General features: G+C 38.5%; 1 protein-coding gene across 1 annotated transcript in view; it reads left to right on the plus strand.

Annotated features, from left to right (window-relative positions):
* Positions 1-26,105, plus strand: part of hmcn1 (hemicentin 1) — a 578,667-nt gene that overhangs the window by 420,500 nt on the left and 132,062 nt on the right. Inside the window, exons 59-66 of the mRNA XM_048602072.1 lie at positions 4,727-4,929; positions 7,542-7,623; positions 13,269-13,400; positions 14,598-14,747; positions 21,521-21,680; positions 23,501-23,625; positions 25,152-25,335; positions 25,750-25,847. Of these exons, the coding sequence (XP_048458029.1) occupies positions 4,727-4,929; positions 7,542-7,623; positions 13,269-13,400; positions 14,598-14,747; positions 21,521-21,680; positions 23,501-23,625; positions 25,152-25,335; positions 25,750-25,847 (1,134 nt within the window). The remainder of the gene's footprint in view (positions 1-4,726; positions 4,930-7,541; positions 7,624-13,268; positions 13,401-14,597; positions 14,748-21,520; positions 21,681-23,500; positions 23,626-25,151; positions 25,336-25,749; positions 25,848-26,105) is intronic.

Below are 26,105 nucleotides of genomic sequence, written 5' to 3' on the forward strand. Positions count from 1 at the left end.
CCATTTCAATCAGAAACTTGCAAAGATTAAGAGCTAAAGAAATTTCAAATGGCTCAGATACTTTGGCAATGTGGTCACTCAGCTTATTTAACACATTTCTACAGGCTGACATTGAGTATCGCGTGCACTTGAAAGAAGCACTGAAAGGGAAACTCTTAAATAGAAGTTCCTCCTTAAGAAATGGTTTTATTGGCTGCACTTTATGCCACCATCTTTCCCCTGCCCCTCTCAACACCCTTACCAAACTTAAATTCAGCAGTAAAGGCACATGGTTGGTGGGCAGCTTACTGCAATTCTGCCTATCTGCTTGTCAACGAATCAAATATGGTTGAGGTGGTCAGGAAAGTGAAGGTCAGCAGGCTGTTTCCTAACAATTTGTTAGATAGGCAAGAAGGAAGAGGGGAACATCATTTGAGGGGCTGTGCCTTTGTATGCATCAGGGACACTCCCACTCATCCTTGGGGGATCCAGCAGACCTTCTGTGCAAAATTCAGCTGTATGACTCTCATATTGACTAGAGTCCAACACGTTTAAATTGTCAATTAAATTGACAACTGTAAAACCTCATTGTGAATTTATCAGCAAATCTGTCAGATTAGTTTTAAAATCCCTCTTTTATTTTGCTATCCTGCTATTTTGCAGGCTTTGAAGCCTAAGTTTATCATCACCAATCATTATTCTTCATTTAGCTTATCCTTCCTACAATTATTTTCAACCTATTTATCCTGGCAATGACTTAAAATCCTCAATAGAAATAATTGTCAACCAGATGTTCATCTGCAATGACATTTTGTTAAATACATCCAAATTGGTAATCAATAAATTTCAAATAGAGCCATACAGTTGTACAGTATGAAAGCAGACCCTTTGGTCCAACTCATCCATGCCAACCAGATATCCTAAATAAATCTAGTCCCATTTGCCTGCATTTGGCCCAAATCCTTCTAAACCTTTCCTATTCATATACTCATCCAGATGCCTTTTAAATGTTATAATTGTACCAGTCCCCTCCATTTCCTCTGGCAGCTCATTCCAGACATGTACCACCTTCTGTGTGAAGCATTTGCCCCTTAGGTCCCTTTTAAATCTTTTCCCTGTCACCTTAAACATGTGTCATCTAGTTTTGGACTCTGCTGCCTCAGGAGAAAGACCTTGTCTATTCACCTTATCCATACCCCTCATGATTTTATAAACCTTTAAGGTCACCCCTCAGCCTTCAACGTTCCAGGGAAAATAGCCCCAGCCTGTTTAGCCTCTCCCTATAGCTCAAACAGTCCAACCTCATAAATCTTTTCTGAACCTGTTCAAGTTTCATAACATCCTTCCTATAGCAGGAAGACCAGAATTGCATGCGGTATTCCAAAAGTGGTCAAAGCAATGTCCTGTACAGCTGCAACATGACCTCCCAACTCTTATACTCATTGCACTGACCAATAAAGGCAAGCATACCAAAAGCCTTCTTCACTATCCTGTCTACCCAGAACTCTAATTTCAAGGAACTATGTACCTGCACTCCAAGGTCTCTTTGTTCAACAACACTCTCCAGGGCCTTACCATTAAGTGTATAAGTCCTGCCCTGATTTGCCTTTGCAAAATGCAACACCTCACATTTATCTAAATTAAACTCCATCTGCCACTCCTCAGCCCATTGGCCCATCTGATCAAGATCCCATTATAATCTGAAGTAACCTTCTTCGCTGTCCACTACACCTCCAATTTTGGTGTCATCTGCAGACTTACTAACCACACCTCCTATGTTCACACCCAAGTCATTTATATAAATCTCAAAATGCAGTCAACCCAGCACTGATTCTTGCCGCACACCACTGGTCACAAGCCTCCAGTCTGAAATATAATAACTAGTTTCAATTGTAGTGGTTATGAAGACAGAATCCTAATTGATGAATGCCTGTCACAAAATCTAGAAATTTGGTTAGCATTTTGTTAATCATGTTAAAAAAGTGACATTTTTGCCAATATTTATGCCCATTTCTGATGTTCTGAAGAAGTCATACCAGACTCAAAACATTAACTTTGTTTGTCTCTCTTCAGATGTTGCCAGACCTGCTGAATTTCTCCAGCATTCTCTGTTTCAGGTTTTCAGCATTCACAAAAATTTTGACTTTAATTGAGTCATTTATCACATTTCTCAAACAAAATGATAAGTATTGATGCATTATATGAATAAGTATGCACTCAGTTTGTACTAGTTAGTTGAACTCATTGTAACCTTGCATTAAGAGTGGGAATTTGGATGGATTCAGATGTACATTTTTCTGATTAATAACTGGATATAGAAAGTAATTTTTGAAACATTGAACAAAGTAATTGAACCATTAGATTTTAAATTATAGTTTGATTTTCACACATTAGGCCCCGTACAAGCATTATAATGAGAAATATCCAACAAGCCAGATTTAGATAGCAGAGAGAACAGCTTCTGGTTTTAATAGCAGCCTCTAATGTAATATAAATCTTTTGGCTGTGGGAATGAGGATAATGAAGTGAAATGAGAGCTGCTCTTTTTACAGACTGTTGACAATCTGCTTGCAACTGGCTCAACTCCAATTTTGATCAGGAAGCCAATCCCAATTTAAATGAACAAATACAGATTGTTGACTAAATTATTCAGGTTGAAATGTTTATTCCAAGTAAGAAAAACTAGATGTATGCTGGAGCCGATTTTCTCATATATACCTCTGGTCAGAAATGACAAAATGAAAACCACATTTTAGGAAATTGTATATGTACATAATTTTTAATTTTCATGCTTGTTATCTTCAACATGAATATAAAATGTGTTTGGCTTAAAAAGTATCACTGTGAACAATCCGTTACTAACTAACAATTCTTCCAAATGGGGAAATGAAAGGACTACATTAATATTCATTTAGATTATTTTGTGCTTTAAAGAGCCCCTTTCATCCATCATAATAGAGAAATACACCGAGAACTCAACCTACCAGTATTATGATATAATTGTGCCTGTCACTTGTTTTCAAGATGTAAAATTGGCATGTTTAATCAGAATATAGCAACAACCTCAGCATTTGACCCTCTGCAAAGCCATGTAATTCGTCAAAATGTATATCTTAAAATATCTTAAATCATTCTGCTTCGGAAAATAAAAGCTCTTCGTACTATAGTCAGTAATTTCCATTCTGACTATCCAGCCAGTCCTGCCTCTCCACACCAATCTTGACCCCAAAGAAATCAAGTAACCGTGTAAAGAGCAATTTAAAAAAATAACGCCTGTTTCAATATTCCATACTTCAGTTGCAATCAATAAATTCAAATTTTCTCAAAGGAATGTTTTCCCCTTTGCACAAAATCTGAAATGTCTCACTTTCCTTTATCTATTCTTCCTACAACCTTGATTTCTAATGAGACAGATTCAACTACTTGCTTTTTCCTTCCGCTATGCACATGCCCAGAATTGTTTCTTTCAAATCTGACTTCTTTCTATAGCCGCAGCAGGATAATTAGGACTGCATGCTCTAAATTCTAACTGCCATGATTTTGATTCTCAATTTGAAAAAAATGCTCTTCATCTGTCAAATTGCTCAACCAGTCCCTCACTTTTTATCTTTATCCTTATGCCCAGCAACATTAACCTTGCCAATATCAGTTCTTCTCGTTGTGTCACCCTCCCTCCAAATACAAAACTAGCAAACATGAAAGCACCCTGTTGCACAAACAACTCAGCCAACCACCATCAAGTTTGATTTTCTGATAACAGGTTTTACCCAACCTCACTCTCCCCTACCAAAACTATCCGCTACTGCGGGATCATCCTGGAGACCAAAGATAACCACAGGCTCCTTTTCTATACAACTAACTATTCTCCCTTCTCTCTCCACTTTTACCACTGACAACAATTGTAGAGAGCTTATGGATTTCTTTGTTGCCAGTGAAGGTAAAGACCACTGACTTCAGCAGTCTCTGTTGCTTTTCATCATCCTTGTTCACCAAGTCAAATCTTCCCCAGTTTTCCTCCGTTCCTAGACTTGAATTTCTGTTAGTTTATATCTCTTCTATCTATCTTCAAGCATCATAAAAAGGAGGAAAGTGAAAGCTGTTTCTCGAGGGTGGAGGTACTGATGTCCTTCATGATGGAGAGAATTCAGGGCTAGAGATAATGCACTCTCTTTGTCAGCTTCAGTCTGATTGTGGCTGATGCTAGAGTCACCATTTATCTAGATTCCAATTTCATCTGAATATAGCCTCTTATGTACACTGCCCCTCCATTTGTCCTATTCTTCATGGTTAAATTTTCAACCTTGCGAACCCCACATTTTGAAATGTCTTCCATAAACTTGCTGATTTTCCTTTTCCACTGTGAGGTGACTTGGGACATTTTTTCTGCTAATAGTCATGAAATCGTAGTTTCGCTTGTATTCCTATCCGACATACAGGCTTTTTAAACCAAAACTTGGAATTGTTTAATTGGCACTTAAAGGCTTATCTTTGCTTTGCTCCTATGGTTTCGTAAATATGTTGTGTCCAATATGATGCTCAGTAAAAGAGTGAAGCATGTTGCTATTATCACATCCCTTTGGGAAGCCTGTTCAAAATGGCTTACTTCCAAATCTTCGGATTCTGCTTTAAGCAATGATATGATTGAAACCCAATCTGAAATTCCTTGTATTTTATTTTCCTTTTGGAGTAAAGATGCAATGTGGCTTGAGTCACATTTACAGTCTTCAATAATGTACTTTTTACACAGTTCCTCCAACCATTAAGGATCGGGCAGGGGATTCTCCTCAAGTAATCAGTATTCGCACTGGAAACACAGTCATGTTGGAATGTGAATCAAATGCTGTACCACCACCTGTCATCACCTGGTTTAAGAACGGACGGCCAATCGCAGAATCCGACAATATTCGTACTCTTGCCAGTGGGCAAATGCTGGAGATCACAGGGGCAGAGGTAAGACTTTTCAAAGCAAAAAGTACAAGTGAAAGCCGATGATGCAATAATCTTATAAACATGTTACAGATATAGTCGCAAAATTCAGATATGCAGTCCCAGCATTTCATCACTATAGTCGCCCTTTTCTCATCAAACTGGGGAGGCAATGGCCTAGTAGTATTATCACTGAGCTGTTAATCCAAAGACCAGACGACATTCTGGGGACCTGGGTTCGAATCCGTCCACAGCAGATGGTGGAATTTGAATTCAATAAATATCTGGAAATTAGAATCTAATGATGACCATGAATTCATTGTCGATTGTCAGAAAAACCCATCTGGTTCACTAATGTCCTTTACGGAAGGAAACTGTCATCCTTACCTGGCCTGGTCTACATGTGACTCCAGACCCATAGCAAAGTGGTTGACTCTTAACTGCCCTCTGAGCAATTAGGGATGGGCAATAATATTGCCTCATCCCATGAATGAATTTTTAAAAATGCTATTCCACAGTGCATGCGCAGAATTTTGCTCCTGGCTATGCCATAAGACGTATTTTGGTGAATGCGTTAGTATAACCACAGGGACTGTTTGCCTGAAGTATGCAGAGTAGTTTAGTCGTGATGTCAGTCGATATATAAACGCGGAATAAGCTGCCAGAAAGAGAAAGGAGAGGAGCTCTGAGTAATTGTCCTAAATTACCTGAGCACAGAACAATGTGGTTGTTGTCTCTGCTTTACTCAGCGTGGTTAGGATACTAAAGCCAGTGTCTTTGAAGGTGACCACGGTAAAGAGCTTTTATATATCTGGCTAATTTCTTTGTTCCAGTGGCAATTTCTCATCTCACATTTTTAGATATTTGAATTGACCAGGCATGTTTAAACCATTCCTATTCTGGCATTGAATTGCCCATTTCAATTCAATCCAGCTTCAGTCAAGGTATAATCCTTTCAAAGTGACTTCAGGACAAGCTTTTTATTAATTCTCCATACTTAACAAAAGACTACAGAAACAACATCTGAACAAGGAACAAGATTAGTCCTCTCAGCCCTAAGAGCCTGCTCTACGATTCAATAAGATCATGGTCAATCTGATTTTAACCTCAACTCTCTATTCTTATATAATCCTGATAATCTTTCATCCGCTTGATAATCAAGAATCTACCTCTGCCTTAAGAATATCTAGAGATTCTTCATCCACTGTCTTTTGAGGAAGGGAATTCAAAAGATTCTCAAAACTCAAAGAAAAAATGATTTTCTCACCTCTATCATAAATGGATGACCCCCTTAATTTTAAACAATGGCCCACTTCTCCCACAAGATAAAGCATCCTTTTGACATCCATCTCAGGATCTTGTAGGTTTCAATTATGTTACCTTTGACTCTTCTAAAAATGCAAAGGATACAAGCATAGTCTGTCCAGCCTTTGCTCATAAGGTAATCCATTCATTCCAGGTATTAATCTAGTAGACATTCTCTGAACTGTTTCCAACCCATTAATATCCTTCCGTAAGTACAGTAACCAGTTCTGCAATGAGTACTCCAGATATGGTCTCACAAATGCCCTGTATAGCTATTGCAAAATTTGTGATAGTTTCACACTTAAAGACAAACATTTCACCAGTGAGCCATTAATGCCAGTGGAAATCAAACATTCTCATCGCTCGACCTGAAACATTAACTCTGATTTCTCTCCACAGATGCTGAGGTTTTCCTGCAATTTCTCTTTTTGTTTCTGATTTACAGCATCCGCAGTTCTTTCAGTTTTTAAATTAGGATGGAATTCAGAATAGATATGAAGATAGTTGTACTAACATTGAAAAGAGGTGAATTCAAATTATGAATTTCGCTGGACAGGTACAAAACAAAGACATTTAGCCTTCTTTGTTTATCCATCTATAAAATTAACAGACCTCATCACAATATCCAACTATCTTGCAAATAGAAGTAGAAAATGGCTGGAAATACTCAGCTAGCCTGGCAGCAACTGCGGGGAGAGAAACAGTTTTAATGTTTCAGATTGATGAACTGATAAAAGGTTATTCGCCTGAAATGTTAATTCTGTCTCTTTCTCCCACAGATGCTGCCAAATTGATTGAGTATTTCCAGCATTTTCTGTTTTTACTTCAGATTTCCATCATCTGCTGTACTTTGTTCCTGTCTTAGAAATGGTTCTCGCAATTTCTACCCGATGCTTTCCTAATGAATTGCACGTTTTGATGTTAGTTCTAAATTGTCTTTTCACCAGATTGAAGCTACTACCCAAATTCACTTTATTATGTGTTATATTTAATATCTTAACATACTCCTAAACAATCTCTCTCGGTTGTTTATTTGCAAAAGTAAGTAGTTCAATTTTTCTGTTCAGAATATCTAAATTTAAGTAGTGTCAGTAAGCCTTAAAAATATTCAGTTTATATTTCTGGAATGTCAGAACAAATGGGAAACTGAACAGTCAGAAATAAACTAGTACTGAGCAATATATATTTACCTTTATTTTGCAAAGAATTAAATTGATATTGATGCAAACTTGATTGGTAAAAAATTATGATTATTAACTCTCAAAATTGCATTACTTCCACTTTATTTTTGAAGATATCCAAAATAAATTGTGTTTTTTTTTTCACTGTAGGTTTCAGACACTGGACAGTATGTCTGTAAAGCTATAAACATTGCTGGACAAGTGGATAAGAATTTCCACCTGAATGTACATGGTAAGCTGGATTTTTATTACAAACATATTAATTGTGGGGAGATGTTTTTGCTTCTTCACTTGGGCTAACTAATTAAATGCAATGTTTTCAAAGATGAAAATATGACCACAAACGTGACAATGGGCACAACTTAAAGCCCTTCTTTGAGCAGAGTTTGAAGTCAGTGGTGTGCTTTAATTGGATTGAAAAGAGTACAAGGTGGGGACTCTGCCATCTTCCCACCTCTGCCTTGATTATGTCCGGCATGGAAAGTCTCATGGTGACCTTCCTATCTTGACAATTGAAATGCCAATGACTCACTTAAGGCCTTCATCCCCCCATACCGGGTATTCAACCAGAGGCAGGTGGGGCGGTCATGATTTGCGGAGCCCAAAAAAACAAACCCTGTCTTGTTTGAGTGTGGGCTCCCAAGAAGAAAATTCAAAGGTGTTCTGCGTCTGATTGAGGAACCTGATATTGCGAAAGGCACACACTCACTGGGAACAGCACCTGTTTACTTTCCAAATCTAACTTCATTTCTTGGCCCCTCAAATTTAATGTACTTGCTAATGTACTTAAAGATGTGGACAGATTTGTGCAGGTGTTGATTTGCTCAATCTCCATTGCATTTTTCACTGGTCTTCCCACCTTTGTGTTAAAAATCCACAAGTAATCCACATAGCTTCAGATCCTCATCCACTCCAACTCCTAAGTACTCTGGCCTTGCCAAATCCCCAGTCCCACACAAACATTTCTTCTCTGGAACTCCCTCATTATATCAATTACGTACCACCTCCTACTTGTCTTTGAAAGCCTATTAAATACTCTCCTCTTCCATTATGTTTTGTCCTCCTTCTATAAAGAATGAATTTACAGGGCAAGTCAAAGTATTTCACATCTAGCTAAGTACTTTTAAAGTGTTGTCATTTTTGTAATCCATGTAAATGCAAACAATGAGATTTCATAAACCACAATTAGCTAACTAAGCTAATAATAAGCTAGGGAGGAAGCAGTCTCTTTGAAAAGCTCACAGGGAGAGGAATATGTGCTTGATGGTGATATTATGCAATAGATGGTGGAAATAGATGATGATTATTGAATTGGTATGCTGATGTGACCCTAATGTGGTTCCAGGACAGAGAGGAATAAATGAGAAGAAAACTAGTGGAAATAGTGGGTGTTGTCGAGGGCTTTGTAAACCAAAGTGGAGGGGCATCTACAGTTGTCGGGCAAGGAAGGCTTATTAGAAGCAGTGGTGCGTAAGGTGATAAGATCTGAACAATTTAACCAAAACAGAGAAACTGGGAGGATGGAGTAGAGCCCTTACAGAAAGTAGGGTGGGAGGAGGGTTAGTCAAGGTGTGAGAGTTGGTAGGCTTATAGTAGATATCGATAGGCAGAAATGGGATGTAGAGATGGGAAGGCTGAAAATTGGAAGCACAAAGAAGTTGAAATTTGGGCATCAATACAAAAAAAGCTGAGTGAGGCAACCTGTGTGGACTAGAACAAAGAATATTCCACATCCTCCACGGAACAGGTTGGACTTCTGTTCAAGGAAGACGTGACAGGCCCTCAGAATTTCCTAGTGAGGGGTGGAGAAGAGGAAGTGAAAAGGAAAACAGTTAGGCTCACTAAACCTAAGACTGTAAAAGTGGTTGTGGAAGATAACATAGAACATAGAACATAGAACATTACAGCGCAGTACAGGCCCTTCGGCCCTCGATGTTGCGCCGACCTGTGAAACCAATCTGAAGGAGGATGAACTTTGGGAAAAACTGGACAAAAGGTGAAAACAAAGTACAGATAGGAATGGTTGACTGTGTGGAGTCTGCATGTTCTCTCCATATCTGTGTGGGTTTCTACCAGGTGCTCCAATTTCTTCCCACAGGCCAAAAATGTGCAGGTTAGGTAAACTGGCCATGGTTAATGTGGGAGTAGGATGGGATGCTCACCAGTTGGTCGATGCAGATTCAATGGGTCAAACAGCCTCTGTCTGTATTGTAGGGATTCTTTGAGGCTAACAAAGGTTGAAAAAATGGGCCTTACCCAGGCAGTCGAGTTTGTGGATTTTTGGAAGGAGGTAGACATGGAATATGCAAGGTTTGGAAATTGAGATCAGATGCTGCAAGGAGGTGACCTGAAATTAGGTCACGTATCCTATAAATTAGGTGGCAGAAAGAGCAGGAAAAAAAAGTCCATGTAATTCTAAAGCAACAGGAAGCAGCTGTCCATCTAAGGATGGTGCTGCAGGATGTAAAATAACGTTCCCTGTACGACAAGATAATAATAATTTCTTTCATTCTGTGCTAGCAACCTCCTTCTCGTTCCCTCTCTCGGACAAAAATTAGAGGCTGGCTCTGGATGCAGGCATTCCACCCAACGCTGTGGAAGCATTCCTTCCAAACTCCCAGTGCAGGCCTTCCATTGCTCCTACCCTTGGCTCTTGCTCCTCACCAGCTGGGGGCCCAGCCTCCACCTTGCCTCTCCTAACCACTTGTCAGAGGTGCAGGCGCTGATGACGACGTCACTGCACACAGAATGCGGTGTTGTCATCAGTGCATGTGCAAACAATTCCAACGACGTGTTCTGTTATGGCCAGGTGATGTCACTCATCACGGCTGCACGTGCAATGGTGGATAATGACTACACTGAAATTATAGTGACAAACTGTGCATCTGACAATGCATACTTTTGAGTGTGAATGGCAGTGTAACAGGGCCTCCAGCAGCAAGTGGCAATGGGGAAGGAGGGCATCAAGCAGGGTGGCTTGAGTAATCAAGTGGGCCTTTAGGAAAGAGCATCTTCGGCAGAATGAAGTCTCAGAAAAAGAGAGAGGGGCAGACAAATAATTCTTCAACATGATGCGAATTTCAGGCTTAGTTCCATGTAGGCGCCCTGCCTCCGAATATAACTTCCGTTGATGTTTATAAATACTTGACCGATAAAATAAGGAATTCTGCTTTATGATCTTTAGTCTACCTTAACACTTAACTCTCATGTTACACCTGGGTGCAGTGAAAACAAGGGTTTGAAGATCATCTCAAAGAAATCTTCAATCATGGGTAAATTTGTTGCTTGGGCTCCTTTGGAATAAATTAGAGCTAGGGACAGTACTAGGGATTGGTGATGTGGCTGTGCAAGTAAATGAAACACAAGAAGGGCATAACCTCTTTAAAGTGGGTATTCCTGGAAAAGAAATATTAGTGAATGAAACACATGTGGATGAAGCTTGAAACAAGGATAATGTAGAAAACAGTTCTCACACACGAAGGGTCCACGGTCAAACTGTAAGAGTAATGTTGCTTTTTGGTGAAAGCACCAGGTAAATTTTCGACCTCCTCTTCAAAGTGTCATGGAATCTTGTATATTTGCCTGACTGGGTAGGTTTAATGTCTCATGCAAAAGATATCAGCAAATGCTTTAACATTCCTTCACTGAACTGTCAGCCCCAATTATGTTTGTCACATTTCTGAAGCGAGGCTAGAGCCTTCTGATTTAGAAGTCAGTATGCTACCATTGAGCTAATCTGCCATTTAATCCCTCACTCCCTCCTGTTTAGCATTTGCTCATTATCCAGAGGTATTTCTGTATATGTAAGTTGTTGATAAGATGGTCACATTTTTAATTGCATCAGTATCTTGGATATAATAAATGTCTTCTGTATGTAATGTTCACAGTATTCTAGTAAAATTATGAAACAAGCTGTCAAAAATTTATAAGTCCAGACCTAACTCCTGGGATTTGTTGGATTTTTCTTTTGCTAGCATCTCAAAGAACAATGGAAAAAAAAAGTGGCTCACTGTCAAGACCAGGAGAATGGAAACATTCTGCTGTTTGCAAAAGTGTGGCAATTCATAGCCATTATTGCATTTTAATAAGAAGGTTTTAATCTACACATTAGACTTCATGAACTTCTATTTAAAATTAATAAATTGTGATTTATTTCTGACATTTAAAAGGGTATTGTCAGTGGAGCATTTTTGGTATTTTTTTCCTTCTGTATTTTGATTGCTGCTGGTGGGAATATACAGACTATTTTTTTTTGTTGCTACACACATTTTCACTGTGATGTCATTCATGAATGAATGGATAATGTTTCTGCAGTGCAACACATCAGAGCATAAAATGACACACCGTTCTGTTTTGCTTCCTTCCCTAAAACATTTGAATATATATTTTGAAACAACTATTGCTGAGATGACCTAATGTCTTAGTAAGCACATTCACTGATTCCAATAGACTAACAAATCCAGATTTAAACCCTGTTCTAGACCAATTTAGCTGATCTCTAATCTTCCTAGCCTGAAGAGATTAAAACAAACTAGCTCATGCTGTACTGTTAAGTATCTGTGTAACTGAGACCAAGCTAGAATTGAATTTGATTGTTATGGCTCTATAGTTGAATATTCTGATGGTAACCACTCTATGGATGTACAAGTATTTGCACTTGGGTAAAATATATGGAAAAATGTTGAAGAACCAGCAACCTGAGGTGAGCAAGAGATAGCATTGTGCAACATGCTGACGGACATTAGGGACATTGGGCGAAATCTCTTGATCTCAGCATCATCAGAAGACCAGACGTTTGACTGAAGATGCATGATGAAGCTTTGTGAAAGTCTAGGCATGTGGATCTATGTGGAAATTACCCAAGAAGTTTTAGCTTTTGATGGGCAATTCCCTTGCTTCCCAATATCCTCTGCGACTGTGGACAGTTCTGCTGTAATTATCCAACATTTCCTGTACAGCTACTCCATACTTGATCAATACTCCCCAACTCCTCTTCAACACCACCCAATTATCCGCAGCCACCTGACTAACCCCTGAACCATCAAGAGTACTATTTTGATTTGACTCATCAAAGCTCCCAACCTGAATTGCCTCCTTCCCTAATCCACCCACTCACCCATTCACAGACATTTAAACTGGACGTTCAAATTTACCACATAAGCAGCTAATGGTGTAAAAATGGGCCATGTCCAGTTGAAATAACTGCACGGAGGCAGTATCCTGTCACCAAGTCACCCTTTATTTACACGTGCATGGTACATGTACTCTGACCAGCCAGCTCAGAGCTGATGATGGCTTTAGCCACCATAAAACCCTTTGGAGCCAGACCCTAGATTGACTAGAAACCCTGCCACTTTTGTTTGTAGCTGTCAACCAAGACTCCCTTATTGAGGATGTTAACCTATGCCAGTCAGGGAGTTCGTACTCAAGATCCACCTGGCCAACCTTGTTCCAATCATTACACCAGTCTTCCCCTCGACTCCATTCATTTCAATAGAATTCCTGAGGGGGACAAACTGTGTATTTCTTCCAAGTCCATTGCTGCTGGTGGGAATATACAGACCATTGTTTTTTGTGGCTACTCACATTTTCATTGTGATGTCATCCATGAATGGATGGATAATATTTCTGCAGTGACATGTCTAAATATAGACTTCATTCACAAGAAATGTATAGCTGGTCACATGTTTTTATTTTGAGTACCTCTTTTAAATGTGCACAAGCTAAGAAGCCTAATGTAGGAAGAAGCATTGCAAATCTTGGCCACTTTTCCATGCAGCCAGACAACATGGCCAATTTCATCTTAGCCTAAAGTGTCTGCCAGGAAAAACATGAAGTTATAATTTACAGCACTCAATTGTTCTGTTTCTCATGCAGTCCCACCCAGCATTGAAGGCTTGGCAGAAGAAAAAATCAATGAGGTCATTAACAATCCTGTCACTTTTGCATGTGATGCTACTGGCATTCCTCCACCAACATTAACTTGGCTGAAGAACGGGAGGACTATTGGTAAGCTACTGCTACTGTTGTATTGGATCAAATTTGGAAGGATGTTTTTGCTTCCATCAGGCTGGGTAAGTAATGCCCCCCAGTGGTCTAACTGAAAATATCAGCACAAATGTCATTGTCTGGATAAAGAGAATTCTCGCTTTTGGTATCACCCTTCTCTTAGTAGAAGGTTTCATTTAATTCCATTTAATCAAAATCATAGCACCTGCAGATTTTATTTCATTGACTCTCTTCTGCTTTTCAAATTTTATCTGCAAAGTAAATAGCAAGATGCATATAATCAATTCTGAGAGTTAGTTATAATGCTGTATTGATTAATGAGGTTGCCATTAGGTGTACAGATGGCTGTTTGTTGCTCAAGTGGTATAACTGAGGTCAGAGTCTTAATTTTTACATTGGTGTCCAAAATGTCACCTTATATGAGTTGTACTGCACCAATGAAGGAAAAGGTTGTTCTGCTCTTTTGCTATAGCTCTGGGTGTATTAATATTGCCTGGCATATGGCTACCAGTTCTGTCCAGGTGTATTCCTGAGGGGTTGGTTGTGTGTCATGATCACTTGATACTTAACTAAAGTTTGTAAATAATATGCAAATTTGTCTTATGAAAATTGAGCCCCTCTAAAGGGAATGCCTCTGTTCAGGGTTTTATATAAGATAATTAAAGAATTGTGAAGCTGTCATGTGCAAGTGAAAGGCCATGATGCAAAGCTCTGCTTTACTGTCAAGTTGATAACACTGCTTTGGAGATTTATCATTCCTGCAGATTCCCAGACAATCCAGGAGGGTAGTTGACAAGTTGCTGTACTAGCTATAAATACTTTTCAGGATAAACCTGCATTGATTTACCACAATTTGGTTAGCACAGTAATTGGATAGATTGTATTTTGGAATTTTTGCCTACCATATTTTCAGTAAACAGAAGTAAATACTTTGGATTTAAACGGAAAATGAAAAGCCAATGAAATAAGGTGACTAATTATGTGTTTATGAAAGGCTTAAAAAAGGGATATAGATGTTGTTTATCTTTTACTGTAATCAGTCTCAGGAACAAAACTCATAATGTAAGTTTACAATAGCCAAACTGTAGAATATTTATTTTTCAAATTATACTTTTTCCAATAGCAATGTAAATAAATAATAGGCTTTATCAAAACAACCTAATAGAGAATTTTCTATTGTGATATTTTTAACTTCAGCAAATGCCGAGTCCTTGGAGATACACGTCCTGTCTGGAGGAAACAAACTCCAAATTGCTCGTTCACAGCTGACAGACAGTGGAACTTATACTTGTGTGGCATCAAATGTGGAGGGAACAGCACGGAAAAACTACATCCTCGCTATTCAAAGTGCGTATGCTTTAAGAATATTGTGGTGCCGCAAATTTTCCCTCCAGGTTGCTTGCAACCTGCAATGCATTGCACAGCAAATCAAAAAAAAATCCCATAAAGTCAAAAACCCAAAATAAAACATTGATGCTAGTGTAGATGTATACCAGCCTAAAAGACTCCACAGGTTGCAATAAACAGGCTGTGCCATCACAACAAAAAATTAAAGTGAATATTGTTTGTTGCGCGGGTCTGCATTTTACATTTTATAATGCATAACAGTAATGAAGCAGGTCAAAAAAAGTGAAATCCAATCTTCATAACTTGCAGCCTCTAAATGTTTTATTTATAAGTGGTAATTATAGTGAGATGTTACAATCTCAGTTGATGTTATTACTGGACAAGTCCGATCCCAAACTGAAAATTACCTTGATAGATTAATATGCAATGCTGCATATTTGAGTTTAACAATAACTCAAAAGTTTATCATATTAAACAAATGAAGATAAAATCAATTAAAATGAGCTATTACATATAACAGTTTTAAATATTTTGAACACACAATAAAGTATAATATTCCATCTATCCCAACAGCACCCTTTTACTGTACTCAAATACCATACAGAATTCCGTTCCCTATCACATCTATAACTTTGACTTCACTGACACTTCCAGTTCCCGGTCTCAGAAGTTTGTTAGCCTCTTCCTTGAGTATTCGCGCAACAGAACTTAGACTTTTCAGTTCCAAATAACACCTTTAGGATTCTAACAAAATTCTTCTGGTTTGAAGCATTCAAACTAAATTCCTACACTGAGATAACCTATTTCCTAATAGTTCTCATTTATCTCCTTTCTTCAGTTGAAACAATTTTACAGATCTGACTTCAACAAGGACTTTTGCAACTGAAAGCAAAAAGCTTTCTAAGCTATGGGAGTACCCCCAAAGCAAAACAAAAGCAATTCCAAATCCTTCTAACTGAAAGCAGCTTAGTGTTCTTCACTGTTTATTCTTTCCACTCATAAAATTCTCCTGATACAAACAAATTGCCATTACAACTGCACAAAGTCTCTCTCATTATGGCTTTAAAAATAAGGCTCCAAAAATACTAACACATTAGTCATGAAATTCCCTCATAAACACACAAAAGCCCACATGCCACTGGTTCAAAATTCAAACACTGAAATGAATTCTGTTGAAATATATATGTCTTACACCTTACATCACAGAACTGACTATGGCTTTTTCCATTGTAATATCCATAAAACTAAAGCTACCTTGTTTGCCTCCCGTTTCATCCTGCTGTCTGGCCAAACTGAACCAGTCAGTTCACAATAACTAACTTTGGACTGAATCTTAAATCCCACATTCTACTCACCATAACATGCCCCCACCCCCCATGCCAAGAAAAATCTACTATTTTAACTGATGTAATTACACCTGACTTCATCTTAATGTTACAACTGCACTACTGAAACCATACCTATGTTTTTTTTCATTCTTGAGGCAACTTCTTCAATGTTGTTGTTATAGTCTTCCAAACTTTACCTTCATAACCTCTTAATTTTAATCCAGAATTATTCTGCCTGTACCATATCCTCAGAATCACAAAAGTGCTATGATGCAGGAGGGGGTCATTCAACCTGTTGTATCTGCACAGGCTATCTAATGAGCATTTTGATTTGGTGCCATTTTTCTGCTTTTTCCCAATATCCTTGCACATTGCTTCCATTAAAATAATAACCTAACATCATTTTTAATGCCTCTCCCAAATTTCCAGGCAGTGCGTTCCAGACCTGAAGCAGTTATTGTGTGAAAAATCCTCATTCACTCTTCCCATTATTCCATTTTCAAAAAACTCAACAAGTTAGTTAAATACAATTGCCTTTTAATATACATACTGCTCTTCATAATCAACCCACTTTGTTTTTTCCACATGGCTACTAATTCTGTCTTGAATAAGTCCCCATTCCTTTGACGCCTTGCCTAAGTCTAGTGAAGACTGAAAGATTATGGCCCCCTCAGTTTCCACTCTGTCTTCCTATAATAACTTTGAATGTGTCTCATCCAATCAACTTTAAGTAATGACAGCCTATCTAACAGGTCCTCCTTGTCAAATGTGACTCCTAGTGACAGAACATTCTCGTCTGTCACCATGGCCTGGATAGCATCTACTGCCTGATAAAAACAGGTGTAAAGCATTCTTTCTTCACCTCAAAATGTGTCATTCCTCCAGGTGTAAACCTCCTTATGGATCCCTAATTGACCTTGCTGCTTCTGTTATTATTGATGTCGCCTGTAGAAAGCTTTGAGACTTCTTTTTATGTTGGCTTTCAGATTTTCCTCATTAACCCCTGTTTGCTTCTCTAATATGCATTTCCACTATCCCTGTGAACCTTCTGTATTTCTCTTCATTCTGAAATGTATTTTCTAACTAACACTGTCATAAACACATTTTTCTTTTTCACCTTAATTTCGATCTCCTTTTTCATCCAGAGAGCTCTGGATTTGTCTGCTCTCCCTTTCCTATTGAGGGAATATACCTTGACTGTACCAGAACAATCACTTCTTTGAAGGTCGCACATTGTTCAACTGCTGGGGGTTTTCTTACCGACCCTTTTGTTGCCGTCAATCTGGTTCAGCTCCATTTAAGTTGGATCGCACCCAGTTAATTATTTTTACTCTGGTTTTTCTGTTGTCCTTTTTTGCCATCACCCTAAACCTTGTTATCACTGTCTACCAAATGCTCCTCACTGACATCTGATCTATATGTCCCATCTCATTTTCAAGAACTGCATCGAACAGTGCATCCTTTCTTGTTGTATTAGACACATTAGGAAATTCTCCTGAACACAATTTTGGAATACTTCTCTCTCGCTGTCCCTTACACTACCAATATCCGGTCTTTGTTGAGGTAAATAAAATCCTGCAATATAACTTTTCTATACTGTTGGTTTCTCTCTATAATTTCACTACAGATTCGTTCCTCTGCATCCTTCCCCATTAGTTGATAGTCTATAGACTACACTGAGTAATGTAATTACACCATTTTTGTTCCTTAGACATAAGCAGATTGATCCTGGCCTTGACCCCTTGCTCAAAGATGTCTCCAGTCCTGCACTACTTTTCTTAACTAATACTGCCACACCACCTTTCCTATATTTTAATGAACACTTTGTGCCCAGAAATACTTAACAAGCAGTCATGGCCTCCTTTGAGCCAACTCTTTGCTATTGCCACAGTATCATATTTATACATTGCAGTCTACACCTGTAACTCCCCAACCTTATTTACTATACTCCATACATTCACATACATGCACAATAACCTTGATTTAAACTTCATTACTTTCTCCCTTACTCCAACTTCACTTATTGCCTTTCTATTCACTGTACTAGTGCTATCTGTCTCTCAAGTAATTTCTGCAGCCTGATATTCCCCTTTAATATTCTCTTCTAGTTCCTGCACCCCTTCTGAATTAGTTTACAGTCCTTTCAATGAAATGTCCTGCAAATAACTCAAACACAGTGCTTGCAGAGATGTAGCCTGTTTACTTGTACAGGCGCCATCTTCCCTAGAGCCAGTCCCAGTGTCTTAACCATCTAAAGCCATCTCTCCTGTGCCATCTTTACAGCTATGCATTCATCTGCCTTATCCTTCTATTTTTTTAAAACTTACTGGCACTTGATTCAGATTGAAGGAGCTGTGGATGGTGAGGAGGATTGCCAAAGGATACAACAGGCTATAGATAGACTGGAGATTTGGGTGGAGAAATATACTGTGGTGTTTAATCCAGACAAATAAGAGGTGATTCATTTTAGAAGATCTAATACAGAAGGGAAGTATACAGCAAATGGCAGAACTCTTAGTAACATCAATATACAGAGGGATCTAGGTGTACAGGTCCACAGCTCCCTGAAAGTAGCAACACTAGTGAATAAGGTGGTCAAGAAGGTATATGGTCAGAAATCACACGACACCAGGTTATAGTCGAATAAGTTTATTTGAAAACACAAGCTTTCGGAGCCTCAATCCTCCTTCAGGTGTTAGTGAGAGAGGTAGTATCAGAAACAGAATTCATAAGTAAAAGATCAAAGGTTCACACCGTTGTCTAGTACATCCTCATCAATGGTGTGAACCTTTGATCTTTTACTTGTAAATTCTGTGTTTGATACTACCTCTCTCACTAACACCTGAAGGAGGACTGAGGCTCCAAAAGCTTGTATTTTCAAATAAACCTGTTGGACTAGAACTGGTGTCGTGTGATTTCTGACCTTGTCCATCCCAGAAAATGAATCACCTCGTATTTGTCTGGATTAAACACCATCTGCCATCTCTCCACTTCAAGAAGGCATATAGCATGCTTACCTTCATCGGTCAGAGCAGCATATAAATATTGGCAAGTCATGTTGCAGCTGTACAGAATTTTAGTTAAGCCGCATTTGGAATATTGTGTACAATTCTGGTTGCCACACTACAAGAAGGATGTGGAGGCTTTGGAGAGGATACAGAAACAGTTTACCAGGATGTTGCCTGGTTCGGAGCATATTAGCTGTGAGGAGACATTGAACAAACTTGGTTTGTTTTCACTTGAACTTCGAAGGATGAGTGGTGACTTCATAGAAGTTTACAAAACTATGAGAGGCATGGATATTCAGAGTCATTTTCTCAGAGTAGAAAAGTCTTTTACTGGGGGATATAGATTTAATGTGAAAGGGGGTAAGTTTAAAGGAGATGTGAGAGGGAAGGTTGGTTTAAGGAAGGTGATAAGTGCCTGGAATGCACTGCCAGAGGAGGTGATCGAGGCGGGTACAATAGCAATGTTTAAGAGGCATCTTGACAGATATGTGAACAGGCAGGGAATAGGCAGATGCACATCACTTGAGGGCAAAAGGATTTTAGCATAGAAAGGCATCATATGTCGAAGCAGTCTTAGTGGTCCGAAGGGGGACCTGTTCCTGCTCTGTACTGTTCTTTGGTGTTCTTGTTCTTTGTTCTCACTTGGCACTGGGAGTCATCTGAAAATCATTACATTTGAGGTCTTTCTTGTTAATTTTCTTCCAAGCTGCCTAAATTCTGATGGCAGGACCAGATCCCCCTTTCATTGGTACCAGTATGGACTGTGCTGCAAGCTGTTCGCCCTCTCCTGGAAGAATGTTTTGCAGCTGCTCAGTGACAGTCTTGACCTTAGCACCAGAAGGCAACATATCCTTGTCTGTGATTCTAACTAATACATTCCCTATTACTACTGCTCCTTCTTTCTTCCTTACACTATACAGCTGTGTCATCCATGGTCCCTCAAAGCTGGCTCTGACTGCACTCCCTTGAGGAATCAGTGACCTCTCCAGGTTCCAAAATGGAAAACCAGTTCGTGAGAGGGATCTGAAGGGGTTCTTGCACCTTGCTGCACTTTGCACTCCACTATCATCCCACGTTCACTAGTGTCCACTGATTTCGCAGCCAATACATTGAATTCAAAGTATTTGTCCTTGTTTTCAAACTCCTACCTGGTTTTGCTGCTTTCAGTCTCTACAACTTACATCCCGAATTTCAAAATGCACTGCTTTGACTGTTCACCTCCAGTCTCCTTCCTTATACACTTCACCATTAACCATTAGTTGTCTGTTTTGTAACTTCAGTATCCCACTTCAAAATCCATTGACCATGCCATCAACTTCCTCCTTTTTTTCCTTATAATACTGGTTGTCATTTGTTGGAATTTTACTGTTGAAAAATATCACATTAACAAAAGTAGTTGTTGATTCAGTAGCTATATCAAGAGCAATAATGTAAATAATTTGTCAGGCAAACCTTTTCATCAAAAATTTGCTAGGAAGTAGAATTCACTATTCACATCAACGACAAAAGCGAAGAGATAGTTATGGGGGAAGCAGATTTGGTAGGGTGGAATCAAATTGTTGTTGAGATGACAATGAGTTGGCAGTCTTCGATAAGAACGGGTGCAAAAGAAATCTAAGAGAAAAACTCCAGGAATGAGCAACTTTGGTTAAGAGTTGAAAGCCGAGTTCAACTAGATTACTATTACGAAAGTTCCAAAGACCAGGTGACAACAGCTAGAAGTTATAGTCAAATAAACTTTTTCTACCAAATTTATCAAACAAGGTTGCTGAAGAGTCAGAATCAATTAGGTTATGAGGTAACTAGATGTAATTCTGTAAAGAGAAGATATTTAGGTGATATAGTAAGAAGCAGAATGGGTGGGGTTGAAATCCATCAAAAAGCAATAGGCTCCTGCTGCACTTTGCCAGTTTCAGAAACCATCCTGTTTTTATACAAAATCAAAATACTGTGAGTACTAAAAATCTGAAATAAAAACAGAAAGTATTGGAAGTTCTTAGCATTTCTGGCAGCATCTGTGGAAAGAAACAAATATAATTTCTGTTTTTTTTCTTGATTTACAGCATCCGCAGTTCTTTCGTTTTTTAATATAAATGATCCGTTGTCCAAAGAAATGGTCATAAGTTGAAACTTTATTTTCATACATTTAGCTTTAAAGAGTTATTGAGATCAGTGTATTTTTAATTCATCCATGGGGCATGGGCATCACTGTCTATACCAGCATTTATTGCTCATCCCTAATTCCCCTTAAAAAAAAAGTGGTGGTGAGCTGTCTAATTGAACCATTACGGTCCATTGTAGGTTGATCCACAATACTGTTGGAGAGGGAGTTCTAGGACTTTGACCCAATATCATTGAGAGAATAGTTTCTGAGCATACAGTCCTTTTTACAGTGGCTGATTAAGAATGATTGTTATTCTGGACAATGCTGTTACAGTTCCTCCTAACATATTTGGTGCGGAGATGCCCAGTGATGTCAGTGTTCTACTGGGTGAAAATGTGAAGTTGCTTTGCGCTGCTGATGGTATTCCCAGACCTTCTATTCGGTGGCTCAAAGATGGGAAACCCCTTACTGCTGCTGATGATGGACGATTGAGGTAAATTTGGATCAGAAATGTTATCTTTGTGACTTTCAAAGTCATGTAAAGGAAATTCCCTAAATTTTTCACAAGCAAGTCTTGACCGAACATGTAACATAATCTCTTAATTCCCATAATGAGTCCACTGTCTCACACACAATAAAAGATTCATTTGCTCTCTTTTTTCTCTTTGATATCTATTAGAAATCAGACCCCCTTCCTATTCAGAAACAACAGTCCTAAAAAATGGAGAGAAATTCCAAGGTCCCTCTGATTTTCTACGCTTTGTAGAATCCTACCATTTATTGGATATTCCTTTGCTTTTATTCCCTCCGTAAATGCAATACCTCATGCTTCTCATTATTGAATTCAATTTGACACTTCCTACCCCCCTGAGTTGTCTATTGATATTTCTCTATAGTCTGCAACTTTCTTTTCCTTAGTATGGAACACATGGCCCATTTCCGTATAAGCCACGCACTTCTTAAACAAGTGCATTATATTTAAGCCTAAATCATTGATAAACTTCACAAAAAGCAAGGGAACCAATATAGAATCCTATGATAACCCTTGGAAACAGTCTTCCAGTCACAAAAACCTGTCATGTCTTATCCTTTGCTTCTGCTGCTGATTCACTTTTGTATTTAACTTGTCAACTTCCCTTAGATCACACGTGCTATTATATTTCTGACAAGTTGGACCATGTCAAAAGCCTTCCTAAACTCCATGTAAACAATAGCAAATGCACTAGCATCATTGCCCCTCCTTGTTATCTCCTCAAAAAAATTAAATTGATTCACACAGATACAACCATTCCCTCGTAAATCTATGCTGTCTTTGATTCATAGATACCTTGAAATGACGATTCATACTGTCCATTAGAAACTTATTGCAATAATTTGCCCACTACTGATATTAGGCTGACCAGCCTGTACTTACTCAATCTTTCGCCTCTTTGATTTTCAAACAATTATACAACATTGACAGTTTTCCTGTCCACACATCTAGACAGAGAGAATTGGAGAAGGATGATGAGAGACTCTGCTACTTCCTCCCTTGCTGCTTCCGGCATACTGGGATAAGTTTAAACTCAACCTGGTGAATTATCTATTTTCCAAGATGCTAATCCCCTTAATATTTCCCCTGTCACTTTATACTATCTAATATTTCAATATCCTCGGCAACGATGTCATCCCGTTCTTTACATAAATGTGAAATATTCATTCCGGACAATGTATCTATTTTCTACCTCCACACAGTTTTTGGTCTCTGATCTTTCCTTAGATGTAACACAATACATTAATTTGTGCTACGAATTGATGCTGATTAGGAAATAATAATACTACCTGAATTCTTCTCACACAGGGTGACTTTCATCTGGATGCTAGAGTAATTATTACATACAGGGCCTAGATGTGATAGTGCTATCACACCTATTTCAAATTTGAAAAAAAATTTTGCATATTTCTATTAATGTTGTATAAAGTAAAATAAGTTTAGCTATTACTCCTTATTAATACTTAAAATTGTGCCATGGATACTCACATAACCCTTAAGGACCTTGAATACATTTGCTTTTCAATAGATTTTAGCTAGGACAGATTTCTGTTAAATAATGTGGCCAAGAATTTCTTCTGGTTTACTCTACAAATATCTTGTTTTAAATCTAGAAACCCCAGCTACAAGATGTAAACTGCTGGTGATGTTATTCATCAGGTGTTCCTGCCCTAGTTATGCTAGGAGAGATCAGGAAAACCCTCCAGAAATCTTCCTGTATCTTTTATTTGCCTCATTGGAAAAAATCATGTTGTGTTTTATGTATTTGTTGTGGCTCTCAGAGTGAGTCCAGATGGTAGCACCTTCCACATTAATGGCACAGTGACTACGGACATTGGTAAATATACTTGTGTGGCCACCAATTCTGCTGGTGAGGAAGATCGGATTTTCAATCTCAACGTTTACGGTGAGTAAAATCTCATAGCACTGTCAACTCAAAACCTTTTTCCAGCTCTATTATTTCTGGCTTTAACTTTAGAACAAAAAGGGCAGTAAAAGAGGGGAAAGGATTCCGGATATAAATGTACATATGAATATATGAATTAGGAGCAGAAATAGACCCCTTGACCTCTTGATCTTGCTCTGCTATTCAATAGGTCATGGCTGATCTGAATATTGAACAATCCTGTCCATCCCTCACAACCTTTCACCACTTGAATATTTTTTTGAATAGAGAGAGGCTATAGGTTGCTTCTTGATAAGCAAAGACTCTTCCACTGCCTTTTGAGGAAGAGAATTCTCAAGACACTCAGGGGGGAAAAAAGTTCTCCTCATCTCTGTGTTAAATGCATGACCCCTTTTTTATAATGATTTTATCTACTTGGCTATCTGTTTATGTGCTGTTGCAACAAAGCAATTTAAAAGCCAAGTTCGGTGCCTTCCTGAGTTGATATGCCTAAACTCAGTCAGGACAGTAGTTGCAAAATGTGTACTTCAAAATGCAGAGGATGAAAATCAAAAGAAAGTATTTCCATTTATATAGTACCTTGTCACATTATCATGACACCCCCAGATGCCTTATATGATGCATTACCTATTATTTGTAACTTTAATCAGCTGCCATTTTATATGCAGTAAGATGTTAGCTGATAGTTTTGGTCGAGGAGAGCACTCCTGCCAGAACCTTGAAAAAACTCTCTGCTGTTCTTTGACTAATTCAAAGGGATACACAGACAAGATCAAGCAAACAATAAAGAACCATCTGAAAAGCAACACCTTGAAGTATTGTAACATTTGATGCCTAATTTATATGCCCAAGTCCTGAAGTGATGTCTGAATCTCACTGTTAGGTGAGAAAACCGTAACGGTACCATGTTGACATTTTACCCAAGATTCTAAAGGAAATTTTCTAATTACCATCCAGTGACCTCTGCTGGAAAATGTATAAGTTTACAGGATTGTATGTGGCCAAGGCAATCCCCCAATTTCCAACAACCCCCAACCCTCCCCTAGCCACCACCCCTCTGACCTCCCATCCTCACGCACCACTCCCACATGGTGAAAAAGCCTGTCAAAATTCACTGACAAAACTGATCTGCGTAACTCACACTGAGAACTCTCATGAAGCACCAGAGTGCTACCAATGGCCACAAGGACTAAAGTTAGGCATATGTTGAAACCTTTAGGACAGGAGAGTTGGCAACTAGAACATATGAATGTATCATTTAAAATTAACTTTCTGTCCTTTCTGTCTTTGATGCATAACAATATTGATGTAACTTTGGAATACATCATCATAGAGTATTTCATTTGATTCTTACTTCATTTTGTTTTGTAATATTTGTACATATTAAGGCTTCAAAGTTCTGGAAAGGAGCTATTCAGATTGTAACAACCTTATTTGTCATTATTCTTTTAAAATCACATGCTAGACATAAAATGATGAGTCACAAACATTTGCAAAAATATAAATGTCTATTATTTGTGTTTTAGTTCCACCAACCATTTACAGTGATCTGAATTGGAACCAGGAAGTCACAACTATATTGGACAACTCTGTTAACATTGAGTGTATGGCTTCAGGCTCCCCACCTCCACAACTGAACTGGCTAAAGAATGGACTACCTCTGCCCATTTCCTCTCAGATCAGACTTCTGTCTGCTGGGAAGGTTTTGAGGTTAGTTTTCCAAATTTCATTGAATTAGGAAACTTAACTGAAAGGCCAAGATCTAGAAGATGTGAGATATCAATACTGCTGAGAAAAAGGTATGATAAATGAAGAGTTAGTGGTTATTCACTCCTGAATCACAGAAATGTTATGGCAGAACCTGAATTGTCAGCATCAATAAGGTACTTGAAGAGTAGCAAAGATCATAACCACCAATAAATAAGGTTACAAAACAGAAATTGTTGGATAAAATCAGCAGGTCTGGCGGCATCTGTGGAGAGGAAGAGTTAATGTTTTGGGCCCAGTGACCCTTCTTCAGAACAAGTAGGGTTAACTAGCAATGTCTCACCTTCCACTAATCTGACCCCAATCAGTTTGGATAAAATTGGATACTTCTGGACTTAATTGTTACCTTTTTTACAGAATTGTACGAACGCAAGTGTCAGATGCTGGTACATATACTTGTGTGGCTTCTAATCGAGCCGGTGTAGATAACAAACATTACAACCTAATAGTGTACGGTGAGTTCCTGAGCAAAGATTGTGCATTACTTTACAACATTTCCACAGTGGTATATGATATTTATTGTTATAGACCAGACCAAACCCCATCAAACTATATCAAGGAGATGGGCTAGACCCTAACTTTTTTATGTTATTTAAAGGCAGGTGTAAGGCACTGCATTCCAGATGTGATTTGACTGGTCAAACTACTAGGCTTTAAGAAAAACACACTTTATTCTTACACCACAGTTAAAATACAAACAAAAAAAAATGGCA

This window comes from Rhincodon typus, chromosome 10 (genome assembly GCF_021869965.1).
Source record: "Rhincodon typus isolate 14 chromosome 10, sRhiTyp1.1, whole genome shotgun sequence".
NCBI classification, from domain to species: Eukaryota; Metazoa; Chordata; class Chondrichthyes; order Orectolobiformes; family Rhincodontidae; genus Rhincodon; species Rhincodon typus.